We start from the raw sequence: 16,640 nt of genomic DNA on the forward strand, positions 1-16,640 counted from the left end.
CCTCACTTCAGCCTGAAATTTAGTATATTGATTTGTGTGCCAGATTAAAATTTGTGGGGAAATATTGAGAATAATCAGTAAACCATTTTAGAATTTATTTTCTTGAAATATTGCCTGTTTTCCACAGCTTTGAAGCAGTTCTAGCTTTGTTCATAATTCAAAAATGACCGTGTGCTAAAATTTAATTTCAAAGATATATAAGTCCTTGCAGAAAACTTGTTCATGGGTCTAGGTTTATTCTTGAAATGCACATATCTTTTAGTCACTTATTGTATGGGTTATGTTTTTGAGGTGGGGTTTTTTTGTTTGTTTGGAACTTGATCAGTACTGTGCTGATGTGTAGGGGGATAGAATATAAGTAAATAATGGTAGTATAGTAAGTAATGTTACCCCCTAAAGAGTTGCAGCTGAGTTAATTATTAAAGATTAGGAGCAGGCCTGACTTTAACAGGCTGCAGCTGTAGCCAATAAGAAGAGTGTTATAAAAGAGTGGATTGGTTGGTTGAGGGGAACTGGAGTCAGTTGGCTACTGCCAGAAGAAGGAAGAGTCAGTGCCTAGAGGAGCTGCCTACAAGAAACATCACAGAGGTATGAACCTCTAGCAGTATGGAACCCTTGCAATATAATAACAATAGAACTCTAGTAATATAATGACAACGCTGATGTGGACTGCACCCAGCAGCTTGGGGATGGTGTCACTCCCGTGATGCCAGGAGTGGCTGTTGTAGCCCAATGATGTTTTGATGGAGCTTCTTCATTTCCTAATGGAAGAAGAAGGGTCAGTTTAAGAACAAGTGGGGAGGTTGACAAAATTTGGGAAAGAAGCTTAGCCCTAGGAAGTAGGTCTTCCCTAGCAAAGGACTGCCAGGAACTGTGGGTTTGACAGTTGAAGAATAGCTGCCTGTTAACATGAAGCATCAGCTCTGCTTTTGTAATTAATATGTCTAGACTTCAGGTTCTGAATGTTTTGTGCTAAGTGCCACAGGTAGCTGCCAAGGTGAAGGAGATCAGCCTCCTGGGTAAACATTAACTGCAAACAAACAAGCTACTCCTGCTAAATTTATCTGGCAGTATTTATGTGCATGGGGAGGTAAAAGGAAGATGTGAGTATATATGGGTGTGGCAAAGCCCTCACAATTCAGGGAATAATACACTAAATCTTTGGACTGGAAAATTATATTGGAAGGTCTGGAAATGCAAAGGCAAGATTGCAGGGTGTTGCCAATAAGTTCAGAAATTGTGGCCAGGTCTCTGTACACATGTGGTAACACCTTCCTCTGTCGTGCTGGTACAGCTGGCTGGGTCACAGCCCCCTTCCTTTTCCAGAAAATAAAACTGATGCCAAGAAAGGGCAGTGCCAGCAATCTCACCCTCATTTTACCTACCTGTGTCTTTAACAGCCTCAAAGATGCCAGCTGTTAGGAGGCTGGTGATCTTGTAACAGAATAACAGCACCCTTCCAGAATCTCCCCTTCGTGATGCAGCAATTTTGTGGTTTCTGAAAAGGTCAAGCAGCATCGTTAATGCACACCATGTAATTCCTCTGTGAAGGTGCAGTGCTTCGTTTGTGGGAAAGGACATCTTCCTCTGAATGCAAATTTGGGTGTTCCCAAGCTGAAGGACAGGAGAATATGTTGGTGCACTGTTGGCACCTCGTTCATCATGGAGATGAGACCTTTATATTTGAGTTGCTCCAAAAAATGATATCTGAGCAAGTCAGGAATAGAGTGCTTAAAAAAAAAAAGAAAAGGAGATTTTTCAACACCTAAAACTTAAGCTTTTTATATGATTTCTTTTAGCCTAGCCTGAGACAACATAACTCTTTGGACTTTGTAGGAGATTAAATCCAGTCCTAGGTTTTTCAGGTAAAATTATTGCTCTGCTCCTAGGCTGTCCCCTGAGCTGTCTCTGTCTATTTCTAATTAAGAACTAAAGGAAACAGTTCCTTCTGATGGCAGGAGTAGCATGAAGCAAGCTGTGAGTGTTCCTGTGGGGAGGCTGGTGCCACTACCACCCTCCCAGCAGGAGTCAGCACGCCTGGGCTCTCTCTGTGTGCTGGTCTCGCAGGGAGCCACGCTCACCAGGGGCATGACCAAAGACTGGGAACCATCCAAGTAATCTGCCAAAAGGTATCACAGCAGATCAAAATTCATTAAATGTACCTACTCTGCCATGTTTAGCAATGCACTGGAAATCTCATTGGGCAAATATCTGGGAGTGAAATTATTCTGTGTATCCTGGAAGAACCAGAGGAAGTAGGGATGCTGTGGCTGGGGTGGTGGCGGTGTGCTGAAAGCTCTTTGAGCCTGAGACACTGGCATTTAGGCACAATTCATTGGTATATCCAGCATGTGTCTTGGCAGATCTTAGGGCTGAGATAAATCAAAAAAGCAATGTGCCAAATTTGAGATAATTTAATTTCTATTATACAACCTTTATTCATATATAACTTTTGCAGGAGTTTGACTTGTTGGTTACGTTCTGGTTCATGTCCTTTAAGCATGAATTAGAAACAGATGCAACATTTTAAAAATAACAATATACCATTTAAAAACTGTTTGAATTCACCTTTTGGGATTTGACCTGTATGAAACAAATATAAATGACACTGACTTATGAGTGGTGAGTGTTTGCATGTTCTTTGGCTCCAAGTCTTACAAAACTGAGCATGCATACTACACATATATGTGCATATATCACTCATATATGTAGACATGCCCTGATGAGGAAAAAGCCATGAGGTTTTCATGAGCTTGTTCTTCATGGCTTAGCTATTGAAACAAGACACAGATTAAACCATTAAAAGGTACCTCTGGGATTGTTTTAAATTGCAAATTTAAAAAAAATAAAGAAGAAATCTATTAAAAAGAATAATTTTCCGTTAACTGAAGTGTTTGCAATAAAGACAATTATAGCAGTTGGCAGTATTCTCCTTGAACCAAAACAAATAAATACATTTGGTGACATACGTTCAAGGAAATGTGATTGCTGCAATGTTCATGCAAATAAGGAGCAGCTTCACAAATGCTAGACATTTTGCCATCTGGTATTACCAAAGGAACACAGCTCTCAACTTGTAGCTCTTCCTAACTTACTGCTTGTAGATGGTGTATTAGGCATTGTCACAGGGTTCTGACATTTGCATAATCATTCTGAATTACTGCAGGTTGTGCATTGCCTTGCCAGCAGTGAATTCATTTGAGAAGGGGGTTCAGGGACCTGATGACTTGTATGGCTTCATCAAATATATCTCTGTCCAATAAAGTTCTTCCACTTTAAATGTTCTTCCACTTTAGGACTACCACACCAGCGAATTTTTAAATTTGTGTGAGGAGACTCGTGAAGAATGTTGCACTTATTTACTTCCTAGAAACTGGGTAGAAACCAGTATTGCAATTAATTTCAGGAAGCTGCCCATCTCTGTTTGGCTGCATGCAGGGTAGAGTACAAATCCAAAGCTTCTCAAAGAGTCTGGAAATTCTGGATGGGGACATGTAGCTGATGATGAAGTTATAACCTGATCTCTTAAAACTGCAGAAAAGCCCAGCCTAACAACAGTTATTAAGCGTGGCAGAAAGTCTGGTTTAGACACGGGTGGTTAACTGACTCAGCTGATGGCAGTAGGCTTGATGGCACAATGAACTGAAGACCTCTGCTCTCGCAGCAGTCAATGACAACTGCTCTGCCTCTGGTCTCACCAGCATGTGCAGCATATGCAGGAGGTGTTCTCACCCCCAGGAGCCCATGGGGAGGTCTTCACCATCCCCTTCTTACTGGAAGAAGGCATTTTCCATGCCCAGAGCTCCATCCCTATGATGGCCTTCTCATTTTGCTGCTTCTCAAGGAGATGGTATTGGAGTGAATAACATGCATCGCTCATGAAAAGTATAGGATTAAAACCCAAAAACTCTCAACCACCTGTAAGTGGCTGTAAAGAAGGTGGTGTTTGGACACTGTCTTCAGCCTGCTGTGCTGAAACCCCGTGTTTCACAACAAACCCCTGTGTTTGAGAGCTGTGCTGGGCCCCTGGCATCTGCCCTCAGACCCATCAGAAGGCTGCTCTGCAATCCTGTTAGAGTTAGCAGCATCAACAGGAAAACAAAGGATTTTCTGTTCATTTAGTGAATGTTGAGGCATTGTTCTTAAGTATTAATAGCATCTAACATACCCTGTGTATTTTCAGCTCTCTCCAGTCCTGAATTAGAATCAGATAGCTGTTGGCCTTTTGGCTGCCTTGCCTGAGGCATACTAGGTAGCATCACGTGGGTAGCCAATGCAACATATGCTTTGCTAACTGGGAAGCTGGTTAGCAAGACAACGTTTATCTTATTAACACATGGTGCACTTACATGGCATTAATACATATTCCTACTTTACAGATTTACTCTGTCAGAGGAAAAACATTAGCTGAGCTAAGCAAAATGGGAATCAGCATACTCGTCACATTGTCCTGAAATAGCATGTTAACTTTGTTAGACATGTTGACTTCCTTTGTGAGAAGAATAAAACATAATAAACTGAAATGTGTGAACCTGAAAGGTGTTGTTCTGTAGAAATTCAGAATAAGAATTCTCTGGTTTATGTTGTCATGTATTTAACTAGAATTCTGAAAATAAAGTCAGCGTTTATTCTGAATGTCTGTATTGGAGCTAAAGTTGTTAATTTTTAAAAATTACTGCTGTTGTGTAATGCAGTGATTTTATTCTCTCTCAACTACACTCTACTAGCCATACATACACTGTTGTGCCACTATTCATTTATTCATGTTCTGTGGTTGTGATAGTGTCAAATCCATCAGAAAGAGGAATTGTTTCAGTAGTAGTTTCATGACTTGGCTGATTAGCAGAGATCAGAAGAAGCAACTTAACTGTGGAAACCACTACAGCATATAGTTTTAACAGCTCTTTAGGGAGCTAGTTAATGAAAGAATCACTAGAGAAACACAGCCATGTGAAAAAAGGAGCGTTTTCATACAACACTCAGAGGATATGTCATAAGTGGGAACATGTTCATAATTTCTATTTACTCACAGCTGCAATTACCATCTGCCTTAAGAGAACTTCTAGTCTTTGTCAAAGTTGCTTAGATATTTCCTTTGTCATGTTTCAAGCAGAGAAGTTCTGTACAGACTAGATCCTGCCATGCGATTCCTTTTTTATTTTTCTGTAAGAATTTAATTATCTATTCACTGTGTGAAGGAAGCACTAACATTCCCAGAGACCTGAACCTCCCCAGCCTACTTGAACTGGCATTCATCTGATTCATGTTTGTGCTTATTTTTGCCATCTGTCTGCAAAACAGAGTTCTTAACTTTTAAATGCACGCTGGTTTATAGGTTGCCCTCTAATTTTTAACTGTTAAAAAACTATTTATCTTTTCTTTTTTTTTTTTCCCCTAACTCCAGTGTCTATGAGCCAGACAGAAATGTGCTGCGAAGGAAGGAGTGGGAAAGGAGAAACCAGGAGGCCCAGCAGGACAATGGCACGTTTAACACGAGCTATTCTCTCTTCAGTGAACCCTACAAGGTAGATGCTTCCCAGCTGGGCGAATCTTTGTTTATTTATTTATTCCTCAGTACAAAAATGTAGCCTGCAGAAGGCACTGTCCAGGTTTCATCACCCTCCCACAAGTGGTAGCTTCCCAAAATTCACGGAGAACATGCATGATTCCCTGAGTCAGATTTTATTTATATTTATATATGTGTATAAAGCTTCTTCTAGTGTTTAGCAGCGCACGAGTGAAATAAACTAGAAACATCCCAGCAATATTTGAGATGGAATTAAAATTAGGAGGTGAAGGTGAAAGTATCCTGGTTTTGCAATACTTAGAAGAAAACCAATTGTGTAAGACTAGTGTGAAGGGCAAGCACTACTGTAAACATTGTGCCCTGGCTAAGGTTATTGTACTGAAATATCTTTTTTTTTCCCTATAAGAATTACCAGGATAATAGGAAAATTTGTCTGCTATACATGTTTTTCCTCCACCAAAGGCAGAAGTAGCATAGAAGTCTCAACTCCCTGTGTTGTTCCTCATGGTAACAACAGTTTGATGAGCCACAATTGTCTTTCATCACTCCCCATTAGAAGGTCAAGCAGAGCCTTTTACACAATGCAGGAGTTTGAAAATGGTGAACAGGACCAGAGAGCAGTGTCCCATGGGGGCTGCTCCTCTCCCTCAATTCACCCCATGTATGTATCAAACCATAACCATGTATTTTCTGCTGTGCTTTTCCAGAAATGTCCAAGTTACTGTAACAGCTGCCACACTGTGGAGCATTTCCCTCCATGCAGCATCACTTGCCCTTGATGCTTAGGGTGCATTAGTGCCTCTTTCCAGGAGACCTATTTGGAACCTGGCACCTGGCTTCTGCTTTGACTTCCATGCTTGCGTTTTAATTCTTGTGCTCCAGGGTCAGCTTTTAGCTTGCTCTTCTTCCAGATTGTTGCTTGTATTTAGTCCCTAATAAAAAAGAAAGATCTTCCACTTTCAAACCGTGTCTCTTGAAGGAACACAGCTCTGCCTGCCTTGAAGCTGACCTCCAGCTGCCCGGATTTCAGATTCATTACAAAGGCATTTAGAAACCATGTCAGATGTCTTGAACTCCTCAATGACCTTCTTGAAAATGTCTACTGTGAGACCATTCAAGGGCTAATCCACGGAAGAAAGCCTTGAAAGCATAAGTCAGCTGTGTCTTGGCATTTCTTGAGGGCTATGCTGCAGTGATGACTTAATGATTTTCCATTTGGTCCAGTCAAACAGACCACACACAAAAAGGTCTGGCCTTTTGCTGTGTCCCCAGTACTATTTTGTCTTTGGTGCCTCAAGTTGGCAATACTGAAGCTCAAATCACTTATAAAAGCGGTATCACTTTGATTATTACTTCTGTGCTGATGTACTGACTGTCATGACACAGATGTGTTGTGCCATGGACACACCAGCAGTTTCTGAGCTAGGATGCCAGAAGGCACCTCTGTGCAACCACAGTAAAATTCCATCAGCTTTAGGTAGGAGTGGATGAAAAATCACTGCTGCCTCTAGAAGCAGAGAGGATACTGAGTGGATAATCCTATGAGGCAAGCAAATAATGGCTCCATTCCTGCTTCTTACCTTTAAACACTGTGTTCCTATTTTGAACAAATGTGTAAAGAGGGTGCTGCAGAAATACATCCTACAGCTAACTTTGTCAAGGAGACTTGGGGAAAGGCAAAGCCCAGGACAGTAGTATAACTCACAGCTATGTTGGTGTAGCAGAGTTGCTTGGGGTGATCAGTCCTTCTGATAGCATTGGACATGAAAACTTCTGTCAGTGGCATACTCTGGATATCATGTATGCAATGGCAATGGACATTGGGCTCTCTGAACTAAGCCAAGCGTTTGTGAACCTTCAGTGCAGGGAGAAAGATCTGTGGCTTTTTCATCTTACTGTGGAGAGAGCCTAACTGCAAAAGAGGAAACCTTTCTGCAGAAGCAAAACTGAAACCCACTTGTACTCCCTTTAAAGATCACGTTCACCTTTTAGGGGTTTCCAGAGGGGAATGAAGTTATAGCAGACATTCACTGCAAGCTCTGATTAAATTCAGTATTCCTCTGCACAGCTTGAGAAACATGAGCTAAAGTCAAAGGATATGCTATTCAGAAGACCATATCTGAAAATCAAAGGCAGGCTGGAAATCTCCTAAATCTTATGTCCTCTCTCACCTTGACATGTATCACTACTACTGTAACATCAAATTTTCTCAAAAATCCTGACTCTTCAGGTTGCCCCTTATCCTGTTCAAAGTATCCATAGCAACCCTCTATGAAGGATTACAGGAAATCTACTATCTTTTACATAAAATCTCTTTTACAGGGAAATGAAAAAGTAGGAAATTAGTTCTGGATGTTTTCTGGACAGAACACCTTCCCCCTTTAACTATGTAAGTATTTTTAGTGAAGAAAAAAATTCTGCTGGCGTTCCATGCAGCCATCAGGTTTATTTTTAGAAGTGTTATATGTTGCCATCTTCAAATGCTTGGATTTGTCTTGCATTGCAACAGAATATCAGAGCACTCTAAGTTAGACATGTTTGCACAGAATGCTTTTCCTACTTACCCATTTTGTGACCATGTTTTCCCTGTGGGAATGCTTAAATAAGGCCAGCAATATTTCAGAGAAGATAATAGGACAAACTAAAGCTCATAACAAGTTACCTCAGATCCCACCATGTTCCCAAGAGGATGTAGGTGAACTCTCCTGTATGAGATCAGCTCAACACAAAATCTCACCTAAAGCTGTCCCCAGTACATCTTGAAGGAATAAGCAGCACAGACCAGTTGTCAGCATGTGCCATGATACCAGTTTGCTGCAGTTATTCTTGTGGTTATCTGAGATCTCTCAGTACAAGATGTCTGTATGTGACCTTCACATCACATCCGTGTAGAAGACAACCCAATGACTTCTCTGAGCTGTTGACAGTCTACAGATAATCTGCAATTAGGCTTCTGTTTCCTTTCCATCTACAGAGAAGCCATCAGAAAAAAACAGACCTTCTTTTAGGGAAGTTGGACTTCTTAGGGGCAAAACCTGCACACTAATTTTTTTAGGTTCATGGAGCTAGGGGCAGATGGGTGGAGAGCTGTCCTCACAAGATGTCTGCACTGTGGCAGACTTGTGGGTGCCAGGAGCCCCCCTCCATTTGGTGGTCATTGTTGCCATGCTCCTGGCAGGGAAAGAAACCTCACATACACTCTGGCTGAGTAATAATGAGTACAGGCCCAACAGCAGATTTCCCGCCATAGAGGGAAGATGAAAAAATACTTCTACACAAGGTGGAGGATCCAGTGAAGCATAAAGAGATGCACTGGGTAAAAGGGAAGTTTTCTATGCATCCTGGAACATAATTCTGCTGGTCAAGGAGATGCCCAAGTGTAGAAGCTATTTCATTGACTTCAGGAGACACGTGAGGATATCTCCAACCTTCTTTTTTTAAATGTATGTAATGCTTCCCACATCTTTAGCCTCATTAATAGTTTCCTGTTCTATAGGACATTGGTGTTATTCATGTTAAGTGAAAGAACACCCTTTTTTAAAGTGGTTGAACCTTGAGCCATCTTACTCCAAGTTTCCAAAGCAATGTTTCAGATGCAAGACTTTCATGTTCTTCCCTTCCTACCCCCCCTTCAGTGCATACTACTGATATATATATTTAGCTCTGTTAGCATAGTAAAAAAATCATATCAGAAAGCTAGGTGTAATACATTTTACAGGTACAATGTAGCATCCTTGAAATTTGAGGAGAAAAGTTTGACGCAAAACAGGACTGCTTCTACTGTTAAGACATAATAATGCTTCCACTGTAGACCTCTAAAAGTTTGCATGTGGCAAGCACAGCACTCAATTACTGTGCATTTTTGTCTGGGTTCAGGGTTTCTACTAGGAAACCCTAAAAATAAAAGATTCAAAACTGGGGAGTTGCTCTTGAATACCTTCCCTTCCTTCCCCCCAGTTTTCCAGAGTAATTGATGTGGTTGCTACATCTTTTGTGGTTTTAAATGTAGCTTTAAGAGGATCTTGAGGATCTTCTCCACTTCCTTTACTCCCTTCTTTCTCCTTCTTTCTGTTTTCCTCTAAAACAGAGAGTCTTGAGATGAAAGCTTGGCCTTCTGAAACCAATAGGGGTTTTCCCACTCAGACCCCATGTCTGGAAGAGGGAAAGGAGAACTCCACTGCCTCATTACTGTCTTCCTCTGGAAACATAAAGCAAAGGACATCACACACCTGTATTTTGGCAGGGCTCAAAAAATCTCTGCTGTAAAAATGCTAATGATATACCCTTTTGCTTACAGTGGCTTTTCAAAGCAAGAATTTTCAATCTTTTCCAGCATGTTTTGTTTGCTTGTTTTATTTCTTTGTGAAGCTTCTGCCTTTTCAGTCAGGAAGTAAATGGATCATTTTTAAGACAATAATTAATCTTGAAGGGGAGGAAGGGTGGCTGTATTCCCCTGCTATGCACAGCAAGCACTGAGAAATGTGAAGAATTTGGCAAGGGTTCTGTTCACCTTTTTTTTTTTTTTTTTAAGAGGAGAGTGCCCTGGAATGAGCACCCTGTCAGAGCATTTTTAAAGAAGGGACATAATCTGTTCTTTTCTCATTTCCCACAAGCTGTTTTCAAGTCACCTCAGAGCATTTGGCTGGCATAGACTGACAAATTCATTCAGTGCTTGCATGGGATGTTGTGTGGCTTCCCAGATGGTTATGAAAACTTAGGCAGGCAGATGAAGAAATTGGGAATGCAGTGTTTTCATTCATGACTGAAGGAGAGCTTGCACTGGGCTACAGGAAAAGTTTTATCATGGTCAGATTTAATCCAAACCATTCTGTGCAGTTGCAATAATAAATTTTCCAGTTTCCAGGTAATATACTTTAACTACAGCGTGATATCTGTGATAGATTTCTTTTTTTATATACTCTAAGGCCCTTTATAGCTTTTCCAGTTCAGAGTAGATTTAAGATGTTGACAAGTGTCTTCAGAGACAATAAGGATTTTCGATTTCATCCCTCAACGCTGCTGCTGAATAAGGCAGTCTTACTTCAGTAAGGATTTCAGCAGAAGCATGCAGGGAATTTTGTTTTTCTTATGTTGACTGTAGCAGAACACTCGATTTTTGTTTTGCAGACTAACAAGGGGGATGAGCTTTCCAATCGCATCCAGAATACTTTGGGCAACTATGATGAAATGAAAGACTTGTTAACTGACCGGTCAAACCAGAGCCATCTCGTTGGGGTTCCAAAACCTGGGGTTCCTCAGACATCTCTCCCCAAGACTGATGAACATCTTATCGCAGACTCGAGACCACCACCTCCTCCTCCTCCTCCAATTTCCAGCACTACTTCTTCCACACCAGCATCCCTAGCTGCCCAGCAGAGCAAGAGCGCCACAATGGGCTGGCAGAAGGCTGGGCATAATGCCACTTCAGATGGCCAGCAGAGAGTGAGCAAACACGGACACCGGTCGCTGGAGTCACACAAGGGTGACTTCAAACTGGCCAGCCAAAAATCCAATTTGGAGAAACTAAAACGCTATGCATCGAGTCCCACCTCCTCCTCTTCCTCTTCCTCTTCCTCCTCCTCCTCCTCTTCCTCCTCTTCCTCCAATACTGCCCAGCAAAGCTCGCTGAGGGCCACATTAGGAGACAACACCAACAGAGTCCAGCAGGCAGCGAAGCTCAGTTGTAGCTCAGAAGGAGGAACCAAAGTCCAAGAAAGGCCAGCAAAGCATGGTGGGGGGCACTGTGTCCAAAACTTCCCACCTTCTCTTGCTTCAAAGCCCAGTCTGGGTCAGCAGAAGCCAACAGCCTATGTAAGGCCAATGGACGGTCAGGACCAGGCTCCAGATGAGTCTCCAAAGCTGAAGTTACCAGCAGAGACAACCAAGTCATATCGGGGAGTGCCTTCCAGCAAGCCTGATTCAGCCAGGACCAAGTCAAAGATCACTAAGTTCAGCATTCCTAAGCAAGAAGAAGTAAGTGGTTTTATATTTCTTATAAAACATACCCCACAGATGGATGGACAGATGGATGGATGATGTCTTATTGTACCTGTCTCTTTACATATTTTTAACATACTGGTTTGCATGTTGATATTTTTGGTGACATTGATATAGTATATTGCAAATAGCAGCCTCACAGTAATTTAAAGGTATCTCAACAGCAAAATGCTCATTGTCTTCAGGAACCAAAATACTTCCTACAATGGCACATTTTCTAGTAGTATATATTATTTCACTGACTCTTTCCAGAGTGCTCATTTATAAAACCTGGATTTTTTTTTGGCAGGTGAATTGCTTCTTGCTGTTCATATTTCATTGATTTCTTTCTCTTTGGCAAAGATTAAATGAAGTGAATGTGACCAGAAATAGTTCTGCCATCCTCAATGTCAAAGTAGTTTCACAATCTAAATAAATTACGTACGCAATATAAATCTGTGGAATAGATGAGAATAGAGCAATGAGACTCTCCTTTTAGTTAATATTATCTATTTGTGTTTCAAGCCAATTTATGAGAAGACTGAGGTTTCTTCTTAAAGAATTTCCATCTGTAGAAACCTGGTGTAGTGGGTTGACCCAATACACCTGGCCATGCTATAAGTATGAGAACGTGTCTGAAAAAGCTTTTAGACAACATTTATTTATCAGCAATAAAATATGTCTGCTTGGACTTACTGTATAATCATTTATTTCACATTCTTTTTATGCCACGAGGACACTTCACTTTACCACTTTGATTGTGATTGTTTTTTGACTATTTGGTCTGTTTTGATGGGAAGGAAGTGATTTGTTTTGGCAGAATAAAGGGTGTTTTTTATATTCAAGGGTATATTCAAAGGCCTGTATGCCAAAACAAAGGTGGTCACATCATCCTCTTGTGAAAATTGATAGATCTCCCATGAATTCAACAATTTATAGTATTTATAGAACTATAGGACTCTAGTTGACTGAATCACTGTGACTTTCTCAGAGAAGAAGCAATGATTGTTTACTCTTTTTTGACAGCTGTGGTGTGTCTTGAGATGTTTTAAGTCTTAAAATTTTGTTTCTGGCATTGTTAAAGGAGAGGAAAAATCTAATTTTTGGTGGAGTTCTGTGGCCTCTTAATGCCTGCTTTTCAGAAATGGAGTTGACTCTTGTTTGTATTCCCCTTGGGCTTGGTTTGGGAAAGAAATCTCTCTGGAAGCAATTATTTCTGTGATTTTTCTCTAAGTGAAAGTTCCATCAGTTCCAAACAACATGTAGGTGATATGTTGTCCCTGAAAAGGGGTTGTTTTAGGCTCTTAAGCTAGATCTTATAAGCAAATTTACATTCACAAAGTGCTGTAATTGTGCAGATAGATCAGGTAATGGCAGATAGTAATATCCATTTAGCTGTTATTGCCTCTTTCAGACTTGTGCTTCTATCTGCAAGTGGGAAGCGTTGTTAGAATTAAAGATGCCTGTGGCAATTATCTGACTCTTTCAAATTTCCCCCCTCTACATGTAGGCAATACTCTAAGGACTAGTGTGGAAAGGAGTTCTGATAGGCAATCATTTGTTTGTCTGAAACTCAGGATTTACCATTTGCATTCCAAATTCATCTACCTCCGGAAAGAAAGATTTAATTTGTTGTATGCAATCCATGCTGCTGCATAAGCATAAGTTTATACTGCAGTTTCTAGATGAGGAGACATAGCTGAGATCACTTTAAACTAGCTTGTTTAGATACTGATGGCAATGTAGACTATAGTAGGAGAGAGTGGACTGCAGGTTACCTATTAAAATATTCACCAATTTCTCACAGATTTTATGTGATGCAGTGTTAATAAAAGAGTATTTGATAACAGAATATAAACATTCAACTGAAGTTGAAGGAAGTGGACCAAAAGCAGTGTCTGGTGGTTTAAAAAAGATTTTTATGAAAATTTATGGACAAATCTCTGAGAAGAAAAAGAGTAGGTACTATGGGTGTTGGGGTTTGAAACTGGAGCTAATGAAAGACAATGTTTAGATCTGAAAAATCAATGAAAGACAACAGACCAGCTATTTTTCACTTATCCTGATGTTTTCTTTGTTCTAACTTTTTCCATCCCGAGTGGCACAAGCTGAAACTGGTAACCCACTGGTATTGCTAATGGGAGAAATATTGACCAAGACTGAAAGTTTTTTATTTTGTGTTGCCTAATCCACCCGCTCTTTGATTTTCAGTTGGACTTCTTTTAATTTCAAAATGTTTTTCCATTCCTATTATTTGTATCATAAATTTTCTAGTAGAGTTGTGTAAGAATTCCCATCCGTTTAAAAAATTTCTGCTATTAAACTCATAAATTTTCTCCTTTACATCAAATGTTTGCCATCCCCTCTTAGGGCCAGAAGTTTGAAGCTGCTTGCAGCACAAAAGCTGCCGTGGTCCTGTGAATGTTTGCAGGCAAAATGAAGCCTCTGTTGTTCAGAGTGAGGCTAAGGTGTTGGTCAGGACAGACCTGGTATCCCCAGTGGCTGTGGGAAGAGCTGAGGTGTCATATAGGATGACTGTGAGGGAAAGCAGGCTGACAAGGAGGCTACAGCAGTGCCTGGAAGCTACATGGAAACAGAAATGAGAGTGGCAGAAAGCTGTTTAAGATCAGCCAGGAAAGAAGGAGAGGGGCAAAGGGCTTGGGGTAGGGTATCTGAAGTGCTGGTAGTGAAATGAAGCTCTGTGTCTGCTAAAACCAAAGGTGTGTGGCTGAGAAGAGCTAGGCAGGGCAGTCACTGTGCTCTAGGGCTCCTGTAGGCAGTGCTGGGAGGCCTTCCAGGCTCTGGGCTGCTTGCTGTCCACCAGAACCCCCAGGTCATTCACTCCTGCTCAGCTTGCTGTCCACCAAAACCCCCAGGTCCTTCACTCCTGCTCAGCTTGCTGTCCACCAAAACCCCCAGGTCCTTCACTGAAGAGCTCGTGTTCAGCCAGTTAGCACCTAGCCTGTATTGTTGCTGAGATTCTCTCCCCCTTATTCAGTATTTTCCCTTGCCAGAGCCTTATCAGTTTATCTAACATGAGTTCTGGGGCCCCCAGCCCAAGAAGGATGTGGACCTGTTGGAGCAGGTGCAGAGGAGGGACACTGAGCTGACCAGAGGGCTGGAGCACCTCTCCTATGAAGGCAGGCTGGGAGAGTTGTGGTTGTTGAGCCTGGAGAAGGGAAGACTCCAGTGATATCTTATGGCACCAGGACCTAAAGGGAGCTGCAAGAAAGCTGGGGAGGGACTTTTTACAAGGACATGTAGTTATAGGACAAGAAGTCCGTGAAGCGGAAAGAGGGTAGGTTCAGATTAGATATTAGGAAGAAATTCTTTACTCTGAGAGTGGTGAAACACTGGGAAGGGCTGCCCAGAGAAGCTGTGGATGCCCCATCTCTGGAAGTGTTCAAGGCCAGGTTGGATGGGGCTTTGAGCAATGTGGTCAAGTGGAAAGTGTCCCTGCCTACGGTACTGGAGTTGAAGTTAGATTATCTCTAACATTCATTCAAACCCAACCCATTCTGTGATACCTGTGCACTTCCATTTGTGTTCACCAGTTTGAAAGAGCCATCAGTGGAAAAATAAACACATAATAAAATAAAGTTAAGCTTCCCTGTAAGGACTGGAGAATAAGCAGCAGTGTCACACAAAGTGTGTGTGTGTGATCAGCAGGATACAAAACCCTCTTCTGTACATTCCATGAGGTTTTCAGAGAAGCAGGGCACAGAGTTGGCTGCAGTACAATTATTATTCACTTGAAATAAGATCTCTTGAATACGAATTATAGACCATTACTTTTCAATACATGAAAAAGGTTGATTTTTAATGCAGTTCAATAACTCATTTTATATTTTTAATCAGTTTTGGAAAGTCTTCAATAGACTTGACACAGACTGAAGCTTATAAATTTTTAAAATTGTTTTAATGAGAATAATTTGGATAGACCTGTGTGTAGAAAGGTAGCATTTACTCATTTGGGAATTTAATCTTTAGTAGCCAGGTTCATCAGTGTTAACTAGAATCCATACCCAACCTCCTGGTCATTCCAGAATTACCATACTGCTCTGTAGAAATGATAGCTCATCATCTCAAGCGCTGGTATTTCACATCTTGAACTACTTAGAAATTATAATCCTGTAGGTAAAATCCCACTGTATTGGATAAAAGGGAAGAAAAAATTGATACCAGGGTATAGAGGAAAAGAGGCAGGGAAGTCAAGTGCCTCTCCTAAAATGTTCTTGAGTGAAACAATAAGAAAACCATAGGGTGGCAAATCATGGTCTTTATATCCAAGTTCTGATTTTGAATTTCATCTCATAGGCTGCATGCTGCTTTTTTATTACATTGAAGAAGCCTTATCTATTGTCCTTTGCTTACTTCTCTTAAGGGTTATGGAACAAAGAAATAGAGGTTGTATTCAAGAATGACTGTGAGTCTAATGGTAAAAAGGAAGATTTGGTTTTGTTAAATTTGGAAACACATTTATGTGAAATGTAGGTAAGGTCGTCATGAGGACATATTCTTTCTTATTCACTTCACAGAGTACTAACATTTCTGCAGCAGAAGTAATGCACCATAGATTAAAGGTTGAGTTCGTTTGGGTTTTTTTTCCTTTTTTTTTTTTTTTTTTTTTTTAATTTTTGCCCTTTTCTTACTCGCAAATTCCTATTTGCCTGGGTAAGATACTCTCTGCAGTCATTCTCCTTTGAGTGGCTATATATAGCTATCAGCATCTGGCACACACTCTAGCAAGTGTCCTTTGAATCTGCAATCTCTTTTTTGCCTATCAGCTCTATCCCACATATTAATGGAAAGCAAAAACACCCCATAACTCTTTCCTCTGTCTGAAAAAACTACAGTTTGGCCTCAGTGTTGATAATTTGGTCCAAATCAGTCTCTTTAAAGAAGATGCATGTATAATAAGCAGTTCCATCCCAGTATAAAACTGAAGATGCAAGTTCATGTGCTGCTACATTTCATTTGAGAACAGAAGGTCCGTGAAAACTAAATATGGAATATAGTCATTATCATGACTTCATCTGGAAATCCCACATATCTGGATCTCTAGGACAGTAGAGGGGAAACAGTATCTCATGAGGAAGGAAGAGGGTTTAGAGGAGATCTGAATAAGTGCTTTTCC

The 16,640-nt window shown here is 40.9% G+C and overlaps 1 protein-coding gene across 3 annotated transcripts in view; it reads left to right on the forward strand.

The window, feature by feature from the left end:
• AFF3 (AF4/FMR2 family member 3) overlaps positions 1–16,640 on the forward strand; it is a 321,693-nt gene that overhangs the window by 45,117 nt on the left and 259,936 nt on the right. For all 3 annotated transcript variants that reach the window (XM_030957367.1, XM_030957375.1, XM_030957383.1), the window contains 2 exons: positions 5,405–5,525; positions 10,655–11,500. In XM_030957367.1, the coding sequence (XP_030813227.1) occupies positions 5,405–5,525; positions 10,655–11,500 (967 nt within the window). The remainder of the gene's footprint in view (positions 1–5,404; positions 5,526–10,654; positions 11,501–16,640) is intronic.

This window comes from Camarhynchus parvulus, chromosome 1, assembly GCF_901933205.1.
Source record: "Camarhynchus parvulus chromosome 1, STF_HiC, whole genome shotgun sequence".
NCBI classification, from domain to species: Eukaryota; Metazoa; Chordata; class Aves; order Passeriformes; family Thraupidae; genus Camarhynchus; species Camarhynchus parvulus.